The sequence below is a fragment of the Cyrtonyx montezumae genome, unplaced genomic scaffold, assembly GCF_038088225.1.
Source record: "Cyrtonyx montezumae isolate F1298 unplaced genomic scaffold, pur_monq_1.0 scaffold_3, whole genome shotgun sequence".
Classification (NCBI taxonomy): Eukaryota; Metazoa; Chordata; class Aves; order Galliformes; family Odontophoridae; genus Cyrtonyx; species Cyrtonyx montezumae.
The window spans coordinates 131,239,795-131,251,937 of NW_027072034.1; the positions used below are offsets into that span (position 1 = coordinate 131,239,795).

At 40.1% G+C, this 12,143-nt stretch overlaps 1 protein-coding gene across 2 annotated transcripts in view; it reads right to left on the reverse strand.

Moving 5' to 3' along the window:
- ANO6 (anoctamin 6) overlaps positions 1-12,143 on the reverse strand; it is a 65,651-nt gene that overhangs the window by 37,326 nt on the left and 16,182 nt on the right. For both annotated transcript variants that reach the window (XM_065743439.1, XM_065743438.1), the window contains exon 2: positions 5,886-5,962. In XM_065743439.1, coding sequence (XP_065599511.1) covers positions 5,886-5,962 — 77 coding nt within the window. The remainder of the gene's footprint in view (positions 1-5,885; positions 5,963-12,143) is intronic.

A 12,143-nucleotide genomic window follows, 5' to 3' on the forward strand; every position in this document is an offset into this window, starting at 1 on the left:
ACACAAAAAAGTACCTTTAGCTGTTAAGTACTAATTATATTTAGTACTTTGCAGAGTGCTGTACAGTCATTGCTTGCCTACCAGTGAGACAGGGAGCAATTCGCTGCTTTATTAGCAGGAGGAATCTGAAATACTTTGAGTACCTCTGTGGGAGCTAGTCCAGAGGCAGTGAAGCCAGAAGGTTAGGCAAGTGCACCTTTGTGCTTCAGGTCACACTGGTGTATGGATCAGTGGATAAGGACTCCAAGGAATAAGTTTGGTTGTGGACAGCAGCAACAAAAAGATGAGAAATATGTATAAAGCAGATATCACATACAACATCAGAAGTGCTGTTTCACAGACGCAGTGCCTTGGTGCTCCCAGCCAGCACGGTGGGATGCAGAGCTGGGAGGCACTGCACTGACTGATGGACAAGGGCCCTAAAGGAACAGGCCCAGCCCAACCAGCCCTGCCACACGCATGTATCCGACCCAGACCCCCTCGCCCCTGGCTCCCAGCAGTTTGGTGCCCTAAACTGAGTGATCAAACCCCAGAGGTGGAACCAGCCCTGAGCCCCTGAGCTTCTCAGGGTTCCTCACATGTAACCAGGATGGCTGAGCCCAAGGGAGCTGCCTTGACTGACTCCTGAGTCTGCTACCATAGCTACAGTTATGTGTGATGCTGCAGCAGGAGAAGAAGGAGACCTGAACTCTTCTCAGCAGCAACAGTGCTCCATTACAGGGAAGAAAACGTGGCACTGTACAGAAACAGCCTCAGCTTCTTCGGCTTCCTCAAGGCATTGCACTGTTAAACAAACAGCAGGGGTAATGGTGGGAAGGGCAGCACAGAGACAGGAATGAAAAAAATCACAGAATCCTTAGAGTTGGAAGGGACCTCTGAAGGCCATCTAGTCCGACTCCCCTGCAATGAACAGAGACACCACAGCTAGATCAGGTTGCCCATGGGTGTATCCAGCCTCGCCTTGAAAGCCTCAATCAATAGGACTTCCACCACATCACTGGGCAACCTGTTCCAGAGTCTCACCACTCCCACTGTAAAAAGACTTTTTCCTTATACATAACCTAAACCTCCCCTCTTCAAGTTTGAAGCCATTTCCCCTTGTTTCATCATCACAGACCCTGCACTAAAGAGGCCATCCCCTTCTTTCCCGTTGCTCCCGTTTAGATATTGAAAAACCAGGTGAATGGAACTGCAGATATTTTTTTTATTACTACATTCTGAACAAGCACAGAATTGTAAATTGCTTTTTTTTTTTTTTAATAAAAAAGAGTTTCTGCAGGAAAGATGTATCTAATTGGAAGGATAAAATAAGTCCTTTATTTTGTCCTCAGGAGCCTTTGGTATGATTGCCAATGTTGGCAAACTAATTATTACAGGAGGGAAAAACCACTTGTCTGCAATATCACAATAGTTTTCACAGAACCTTCAAACAGGTTCTTAGAACATGGCAGGATGTAAACCGGTGCTGGGACAGGAGAGCAGAACATAGCCATGTAATGCAGCCTCCACTGACAGGCACCTGCGGGGATCCAGTCCCAGCACAGAGCACTCCAGCACACAGCCCACCTGGTAGGGCACTGCAGGCTGCATGGCAGTGGTGGGTTTTGCCTTGGTGGAAATGTCTCAGTGCTGCCCAGGGGCACGGTTATTTCTCTCTGCAGGCCTCAGGATACTTCTCTTCCAATCACATATTTAAAAAGAAAACACATAATACGAGCATGATATCGTGAAACGTCATGATTTGTACAGTGCTCTGAGCTCATCTGAAACATTACAGAAGGGTAAAGTCTTAATCATTATCACAGCTACATAATAGGATGCTTAATTAATTTCTATTCTGAGTGACCACTAGAGACAAGTGCTCTGACACTAAGACCAATGTAAGTATTTACTTCTGCAGGTTGTAAATTCATTTGCACACCATGAGAAGATAATGCTGGTGTGTCTCTGTAGGCAATAGCTGTTGTGCATTTAGCATTTTCCCTCATGACTCATATTTGCTAATAACAGCAAAGGACTGTTTCAGTTCTGTTTTTAGCAACAATGAGATTACTAGCAAGTTCTGAATCAGGAGATGTTTTTCTCAGTACCTTAACATGCAAACAAATTTTTGGCATCTAATAAATCAAAACAAACTGAGAGTAAAGATTTTGTACAAAGTAGGAATACTCATGGCATCACTACTGCTGTGTATTTCTGCCAGCAGACAATGGCTGGTAACTGGCCAGGCACTGGGAAGCCTTACACCCAGAGCTATTTTTAGAGACACTCTGGACTTTCTGCCTGAGCCCACATACAGCTGCTGGCAGCAGGAGGAATCCCAGCTCCTCCTGCCTACAGACAGACCATGTGCCCTCAAAGGTGAAGACAGTACTCCCCTGAAAACACATTTTTCAGCATCTCTCCTCCTTTTCTGGATGCAGGAGTATCCAGCACTTGTTCAGAATTTGCTGAAGCCTTTCAGCTGCAGAAATAATATTTGAGGAACAGCATCAACACAACTGGAAGCCAGTTACTGGAAAAGAATTCCTTCTACAGATGCTGAATCTCAGAATTGTGTTTACTATAACATCCAAATTCAAGCTATCTACCTAAGGCTAAGGCTGCTAAGCAAAACATCTAAAAGTCTTCATCCAAGGACTTCCCAACTATCTGTGTATCTCTGTCTTCCTTATACACCATGTGCATGACACATGGTTTGGTTGCACAGCCACATACCACCACACTCTGTCTTCTTTATTCAATGCCTTTTTTGTTACTCTTCATCTAAGTAGTCTGAACACCTAAAAATAGTGATTTTTCTTCTTTGCCTATGGTATTTCCCTTGTAGAATCTCAATATTCTACGCATACAAATGTTAAGAAATCAAATTTCACAAGATCTCCTTGGAGAGAAAGCAACGGTATAATACTAATTTGACAGTGAGTGCAGAGAGCACTAAGGAATCTTTGACAAAACTGTTGCCTAGCTCCTGAGTCTGGAATTCCAATGCAACACAGTGGGTTTTCTGGAGTGCTTGGCAAGGTTCTCTCCTTGGAGAGCAATACCCTCAGACCCATATATGACCACATTGTGCTAATGTAAACAGGCCACAGACACTCTCCTTTGATACTCCACAAATAGACAAAAAGCTGGATGTATACAAACTCACTAGTCTTGTGCAGAAGCTCTGTCATACAATCAGGGTAAAATCCAATTATCTGGGACCACATTCAGTTTCTCTATATAAGATCCCTGTAACCCAATGGAAAGTGCAGCAATGACAGCAGAGCAGAAAGGTTCCAGGCTGAAGCAAATAAGGACTTGCTCAAATGTAACAGCCACAGGCACAGAAATAAAGGAAAGAAGCTGCTTCTTTTCAGGAGATCTCAGATAAGGAGGGATCTCCAGCAAGATACCCTTGCCTCCACTGCCATTGAGTCTGGGAAGAGGTGGATCCTGACTCCATCCCAGAAATGCTGCACACACCTGAGCTTCCCTGGGTTGGCCCAGCCTTCCTACCAAGCGCTCAATCACTGGTTCAAGCTGTGACTTGGCATTTCTAGTACAACCTCTAATATTTTTCCTGCAATTTTTTGCCATATGTACAATCTTGCTGAAGGGTTACAACACCGTCCATCCTACAGAATTTGGACTTTTGGGAGACTAATGTCCTACTCATGCTGGATAGGAAGGCAACTAGTTAAAAAGTTAGCATGCAATCCTGTAATTGAGAGACAGTATCATAATAAGAACAGGCCAATTGCTGTTAGCCAACATCTTGTTCTGATTTAGCTTCCCCAAGATGACCTGCAAAATCAATTTCACTAAGTTCACCCAGCTAGCAAGCATAACAATAATAATAATAACAATAATAACAACAACAACAATAATAATAATAAAGTTTAGACAATTGGTAGAGTACTTCCTTCTATGCAATAGTTTGTGGCTAGGCTTCCTATTTAGTTTCTCCTTTCTAGCTACACCTGAGTGAAGCAGCACACATCTACTTCATGGGCAGGTTTGGTTTAACTGAATTTTATTCAACCATTTTGGCCACTGAAACTACACTGGAAGTTCTAACTAAGAATTAGCAGTTTGGAAAAGATTCTGCTAAAACTGAAAAAAAAAAACCCAAAAACAAGTGCTGGTAAACATTAGGAATTAAAAATAAAAATCGATTTTTGCAGTTGATTTTTAGTAGAAATAAATTCTACCTTCACTACTCAGAAGAGACTTTTCTAACCACAAGATACATGGCATTGTTTCTTCTGATGCTACCTCAATTCATTTAAAGGCATAAAGAAAGAATAATCACTGAATTATAAAGAAATCCTCAGTAGGATTTTTATAATATCCTTGTGAGGGCCCTCAGTTAGGAAATTGAAGGCCTTGATTCCATTTCATCCTTCAGAAAAAGATTAAATATTTTTCCAGAGTCCGAAGCAGCATAAAATGAAGTAAGAGTACCCAGAGGCAGGGTGAGCTCCCAGAAAGAAACTTCATTCCTAGTGGATTTGGTATTTGTTTCCTACAGCAGAGGCAGGAGAAAAACCACCATGACTCTTGCACTGCAAGCTATTTTAGATATATGAAGAAAACAAAATATTTCCTCATATACAGAGACATTAGCAGGACCTGTTCCTCCACACCCGTAAGACAGCCCTCCTCTGTGCAAGCTACTGGGATAGCGTAGGGTAGCAGCAGTACCAGGCTGTCATTCCTTGAACAGTATTTAGTAGATGATGATGAGAGAAAGGCACAGGTTGTTTCAGTTACTTGTAAATAGTCAATACATGTCAATATGTTGTACAGGGCTGGCTGAGAACCAGCTCTAGATGTCACTATTTTATGACACAATTGCAGCAATTTCTTGAATGGATTCCCATATGTGAAAACCATAAACAACTCTTAGCTGCCCAAAATTAATTAGTCCAGAAAGCAATTCTTGACAGTGTTTAACCTGTTTCTTTAATCTTTGTCCTCCTTTAACACTGATCCATTTGTAAAGGTAGCCTGAATAAATAAGACAACCTATGCACACTTAAAGCCAATGACAATGACCTCAGCCATTACAGTAATGAAACACAGAACTGACTTTTTTATTTCTATGGAATAACTCCAGTAGCTTTATAATAGCTATTTGATTTTGCAGCTTTTTGAATCCAGCCTTATATCTATATCCCTGTGCAACTGCAAACTGCACTGTTATCGCACTAGGGTAAATATGAAATTGGACTCATCAGCACACTAAACAGGCATCAGGTTAACAAAGCACACACAGCAACAGGGCTTGTTAGGGCCAACTGGACAGACCTTAAAGATGAAAGGGGTCTGATGCAGGAGATCTTCAGCTAGAGCCAGAAGCCTGATAACTGCAGAAAACATTAGGTTTGCTGGGGAACTTGAACTTTGGATAAAGGGAATAGAGACCTCCAGTTCTTTTTCCTTGTTATACACCTCAGTCTCTGCTGCTTGCCAGAGAAAAAAGCTCTGAACTCACACTGGCCAACTAATACCTGGGTGTGTCTGAATTTATAGGTATGTGTGTTTATATGCACGGTGTATTCATATATTTATCCTTGTACAAGCACGTTGAAATCCCGTACATGCAGACACAAAACAATATAAAAGAAGTGCGTGTGTGTCTATCAGTTTATAGTGAATGTATTTTGGTAACTCATCTAGTGACTTGTCACTTTTAATTGTGTTCAGTGACTGTGTCAGTCTGTACTCCTATACCTAAGTCAAAAGCTTTGGGTATGTTTAGGGAAGCAGATATATAGCAATTATCACACAAATGAACTGGATGTGCTGCAAATGCAATGGCATGATATTCTGTTGGAATCTGTTGTAGACACACAGAAGAAAAAATTACTGGTAGTCATAGTTAAAGAAGTACCCACCCATTCTGGAGTATGAAGGTTTTGCTGATCTGGCACAGTTCCATAAGTGGGAATAATCACTTGGTTCAATTCCAACACTGAAAACAAAAATAAAAATCAGTATTTTCTGTATTATTATTATTATTATTATTATTATTTCTGGATAAGCCATGTACTTGGCTGTTTCTCAGAAGAATGTCTCTCACACTTCAGTAGTAATCAACAGGTGGCAAGAGATCAAAACTCTCACCAGGATGATGTGTTAATGCTTGGAGATCCTACCAACCAAGCAACAGTGATGCAAAGCCTCCTTTGTTAATATGTGTTATTTAGTCCTTCAGAAAACTCTTGTCTACGGTTTTGCTACAGTTAGTAGTATTTTTCATGAATAAGGGAATCAGAACTGGCTCCACCTGAAGTAATACCTGTAGCTCATGTCATTATACTTAGGCAATCTCAATTAACAACATCTGACTATTTTTATGAAATCCTGGAATGGGTATGATGCAGGTAGTGATGCTGTGGCATTTACTACACAACAGGAATGATCTTCACATAACCTAATATCATACCTATGGCTTCAGCGTGTACTGATGTCCCAGTGAATTCTCACTCATTTCCCCAGGAAACACAAGCACCTATTCTGAAACTCTGTGTGTTATTACATGAGGCAAACAGATGTGTACACTGGTATAACCAGACATGAAGATTTATGGCAGCCACTGAACTCCAGTGACAAGAATTGTGGATTGAAAAGCCCTATTGGTGACATCTTCATGGTGTGTAACCACACACCCCTCAAAAATGCTGTCTAAGAATCCTTTCAGCCAGAGCTGAAGAGAAGAAAGAAACATGGCATTCACAGTAGAAAGGATAACTTCAGATCTCCTAAATCCTGATGGATCTGGGCCTAGCCAGGAATATCCTCTTGAGAAATTTATATGTGAGTACAATTCAATTCTGCCTCATTGTCTGTGGCCAACAATGTCATGTACACTTTACCATTTTGCCAACATTTATCATATGAACACATATTTACTTGAAATATCATGCAGTAAATTCCTGGGCCATTAGTACAATGAAAGGAGTCAAGCAAAAGGGACCTGCCACTTTCACTTCTTCTGGGACATTAACCCAGAACTTCTCACAAATTAAATGCAGGTTAATGCCTGTGTGAAGCAAAGAATACAGCGCCTTGACACTACATGAACGTGCACTTAGGTCAGATGTGTTCTAAGTGTTTTGCTGAGACAACTATGCCAATATGGACACTAGAGCTTTTGTCTGGAAAAGATTATTACAGTTTCTCAGACTGAAGTAGTACCTGCAAAAACTCAGCTTTGCCAGAAAAGGCTGCATCCATACAAAGCGCTTTTTTCTACCACCCAAATAATTTCATTTATTTCTTCTACTTCTCCTCTTATAACAGAACCAGTTTGAAGAAGAGAGGACGTGAAAAAAACTGCACTGAGAAAGTCTGGGACTTCTAGCAGTGAGAACAGAGGAACAGAGTGCCTGGGAGGCTGATGAGGTCATGTGAGGTCTACAACATCAGAGATTCTTCACTGCAGATTAATTAAATATGCTACAACAATGTAAGCCAAGTTGAATCTGGCATGCACCTTAGGAGGATGGCCTAGATCGACTTTTTAGTTCCTTTCCAGACCCCATGGTGTTTTCATAGCCATGGTCAGCATACACCAGTCTGTTGAGATTTTATATTAAAATAGTTTTTCTGCTCATCTTTTTCTTCTTCAGAAGCATTGTCACTTCTGATAATGTTTGGGTCAAAGCACATCAAGCACAGATGCTTATGAAGTCCTACCACGTAGTCAAGTAAACTACAGGTTGGCCAACATTTGTGACTGGATTGAATAAAGATTCTAAAATTCTTTGAGAGTCAAAGTAAAAAGTCTAGTTAATTAGTTAATTGATTTTGACTGAATTGTTCAGGAAGTTCAGTGACCCTCCTGCTGAATGATTTAATCTCAGAAGCTTTCACAAGCTAGCAAGGTCTACCCATTGTGAAGGCAGAGGTGAGAGTTCATGGCATGTTGATAGGCATTGAAACTTTGGAATAGATAAAAAGAAGAATTAAACCTTTCCTTGGAGTCTGAATAGTGAAGTAATATGAGCAATCCAAGGTACAGTTTTCTGGAATTGTAAATTAAAAGAGGCCTGAAAATGGGAAAAAAACAATATCCAGAAGGGAAAAGAAAGATGCTGTCAAAAAACAAACAAACAAAACCCAACAACAAACAAACAGAAAAAAATGGAAAGAAACGACAAGAAAATCACAAAGACATTGGACAAGCTGGTGTTTGAAAAGTTTGCTGGGCTTGGCTCTTTAAGCAAAGACATTACCAAACACGCCTAAGGCTGCCAAATTGTCAAAAAAAATTCTTGGCTATCACTGATTTCTTCTTTAATGAAAATAATCCAAGGTGGAAAAGGGCAACAACAGCTTTTAGGCTTGCAAATCACCAAACTAATCAGACAGAATTGTTCAAAATTGTTCAAAACAGAATGGTTTTACAACACCAAACTCGTAGCACGTGACACTTCACTTCCTTTAACAAACCTGTGAGATGCTGCAAAAGACAAGATCTTGGCCTTGGCACTGAATATGGTACCTCATGAGTAACCACACCTACAAAGCCAGGAAGTGATGCCAGATTGCTAGAGTTGCACAGTGGAGCTCCTCAGAAACTGAGCAAACACTGTGGTGATGGCTTTTCATCTCAGCACTCTACAGTTGTGTTAGCAGAAAAATGCTTTTGTGGTACTACAACAAATAGGAACCTAAGAGGCAGCCAGCAGTAAACCTCACCTCACAGATTCTGCTTCAGAAGCCATGGGAAAGTATGAAGGAAGACTCTGGATAGGAACCAAGCGCTGAAGTGAATGAAAGCTACTTAAGCCCCATTCTCTAATCAAGCCAGATTATTTTCACTTTATTTCTCTAGAAAGAAGAAACTATTGCTGTCTTGAATAAAACTAATGTTTTGGAGAGAATGTTCTGAAAAAATACGGCTACTGATGTATCCAAGACAACACCATACAAGGAAATGGCAGCCAGTCTGTAACAGAGCTGTGGAAATAATAATGAGGGGTAAGCAGGTGGACAAGTCTGAAGAACCAGAGTAGACCCTGAATCCCAAGTGGGGACTGAAGTCAAGCCACTACCCTTCAAGGGACTTGAAGATGCCAGCTTTCTTAAGAACCTCCAGCTCTCTGTCTCTTGGGCCCAACATTATAAAATGATGATATTGAAGTAGAAGGTTCTGCTCTAGCTTTTGAGGGGAGAAAGGGAGGAAAGGGGAAGACAAATTTATGCTATGATGTTTTAAATGCTCTGGAAAGACAAAAAGTGGAAAATTGACACTACTAACGAGTTTCCTCACTCAGGAAAGATTTTGCTTTTCCAAATGTTAACATTTACTCAGAAAGTGAAGATATCATTCCGTGACATGACTACGAGCTCTTAGGCTATGGACAAAACCAGGTCTGATTTGTACTGTTTAGACTAGACAAAAACCTGCCTTCCCTCCTCTTAATTTGTATCAGATTTTATATTTCTCCCCATATAAATTAATCTAATAGTTATTATTAAAAAGGCCTCTCAGAAATGATCACAAACTGCATAAAATGTTTTTGCAGTTAAGTGTAAAATATTGAAGCCATATGTAATAGTTGCTGAAATTTAATGGGAAGTAAAACCGTTGTACAAATGGAATTGCTGTGGAAAGAGAAACTGTTCAACTGTTAGACTATTTTTGAGAGGCACAATCTCTCTTCCTAGTTCAAAGTACTTTACACTGTATTTTATTTTATATGTTCAGTTCAGTGTATAGGAGTTCTTTCAGATGTAAAAAACTGTAGGAGTTGAAAAAAGCAGAAATATGCATCTTCCTTTTAAAATATATGAATGAAAGAAAGAGACAACGAGATCTAGAGTTCTAAAACAGAATTAATCAAGGCAACTAGCTCCTTTGAGCTACTTGTTTAAAAATCAGCTTTAAACATAAACTATTTTTGATGGTCTTAATCCTTAATGCCAACCCACACATATAGTTTAATCACTGAGACAATTTTAAACAAAAAATCTCCCAATCATGAAGTCCTCCTTGGCAAGGATAATATTCTAAACTCATTTCTTTCATCTCACAGCTTAACTGAGTAAACTTAAATAATAAAGAAAATAATTTCTTAGGTTATCCTTCCAAAATGTAGATCTGTTCTTTTCACAATACTCCTTGCCAGGAGGAGACCTTACTGCCAGGATCTTGTTGATGGTCAGGGCTCTGTCTGGGTTTGTGACTGCTGCAGATGGGCTGTGCTCTGGGACATAGCCTTTCCTCCTCACACACAAGGGTGGAGTTGTCGTCACAGGTCATAAATGGTTTCACCTCATTCCCCTTTTGGCTTGCAATTAGCAGTATCTATTCCTTAAAGTTCAGTTATTTCACCAGAATTTTTAAATCAGTTTTACTTCATACCGGTAGGCCTTATTTAAAGAAAAGATGCTAATAAACTCATTATCTTCACTTTCTAAAAAGGTATGTTTTTAAAGTAAAATTGAATTATTTTTATTCCAAACTATGCTTTATAACCTATTGTTTAGAGATGATAGGAGATCTACACAGCTGCCTTCAGTGTGAAATTCTTGTTCTCCTCCTACGGTTGTCTACAGAAAACTTATGACAATTAGTAATACCAAAATGGCTTTCCAAGCTGCCACTAAATTACATTTTTGTGCAGTCACACAGAGCATATCTGCAGGTTTTGTCAAAGTGAAACCTATTCTATGCTGCATAATAAGGAAAACATTGATTTTAATTCCTGACGTACAAGCATGACCAATATGAACCTACACCCACGCTGCTGTACTACAAAGGAAGAGAAATGGCTGTCTTGGAAGACAATTCTTTCTTGTGTGAGAGGCTATTCTTCCCATTAAGTTATCCTTTCTTACAGCTGTGCAAACAAAGCATTAGGAACATGTGGTATAACTTTCAAAAATAAATATTCTTCCATGACTAACCCTAAACAGAACGCATGTTCACTTGCTAGTAGAATAGAATGAGAATTGCAAATGCAATTGCAATTGCAAGTGACTAAACATTTAGGAGGCACCAAGGTGGAAGGATTAGGGGCTCTGTAACCAAATTTTAAAACAGCTCTTGAGTGTTGAGAGCTAAATGGATCAAAAAATGATCAAAAAGATCACTTTCCACCAAAAGTGGGACACTTGCCCAAAACCTGTGACAAAAAATCCTATTTCATTTCCATAAGACCTGGATGGGCCCCAGCTTCAGTTTAGAATACAGATGCTTTGGGTTGATGTCTTTTTTAGTTACAATTCTGTGAATCCAGAGGAATCCACTGACATGCAAACACTGAAATGCTGGCACCCAGTCCTCAGTGCCACAGCACACAGCAGAGCCTGGGGCCGTGTTCCTCTGTTGCCTGCACAGCAGACAGCAGCTGACTGTAAATCAGAGCAGAAGTGTGGCCCTTAAGAATATTCTAAATGCTTTTGTCTGAGGCCAAGCAGTTTCCATACATCCACCCTCATGTGAAATGTCTGTCGGTAAGAATTATTTCTGCTTTCATCTGTCTGTATAGATAAATATGTTCTTTTTCCTTGTAGAATGCACTAACACACCTTGCCTGCTATGATTTTGAACATTTGCTATACGTTCTGTGTACTGGATGTAGATGCCACACAGCAAGCTAAAATTGTCATGGAATAAAGCAAAGTTCAGACAGCTGCAGAGTGATAATCTTTCCAGGAATTACTCTCAGGTTGGGACATGGGCTTGGATCATCTTTTCTTCTCCATTTCTTTCTTCTACTAACAAACTCAACTATATTAAAACGATGCAATAAATTATTTTTGACAATTAGCAGCTGCTTTGTTTTAATTATATAGGAAATTTAGAAGGAAGTTGCTGTGATGTTGACTGTCAAAGGAGCCCATCCCATGCTGGATTTCTGCTGCGTCACATGGCTACGTACTGAAACACCTCTACACACAAACTTAATTTCCTTCTTTTTTTCATAACAGTGTGAAAAATGTTACTCTAGCTGTCAAAACTGCAAACTCTTCCAGTCTCTAGGGCTAAGAAAAACGACGACCTCAGCTCCATTAGGAACGCAGCACACAAGGGATCGATCACCTGGGTCACAGAGTGCACCAGCACCACCTTACAGACTTTCTGGTTTTCAGTTGCATTGGTAAGTTCTGAGCAAATTTTTTCTCTACTTGGAATAACC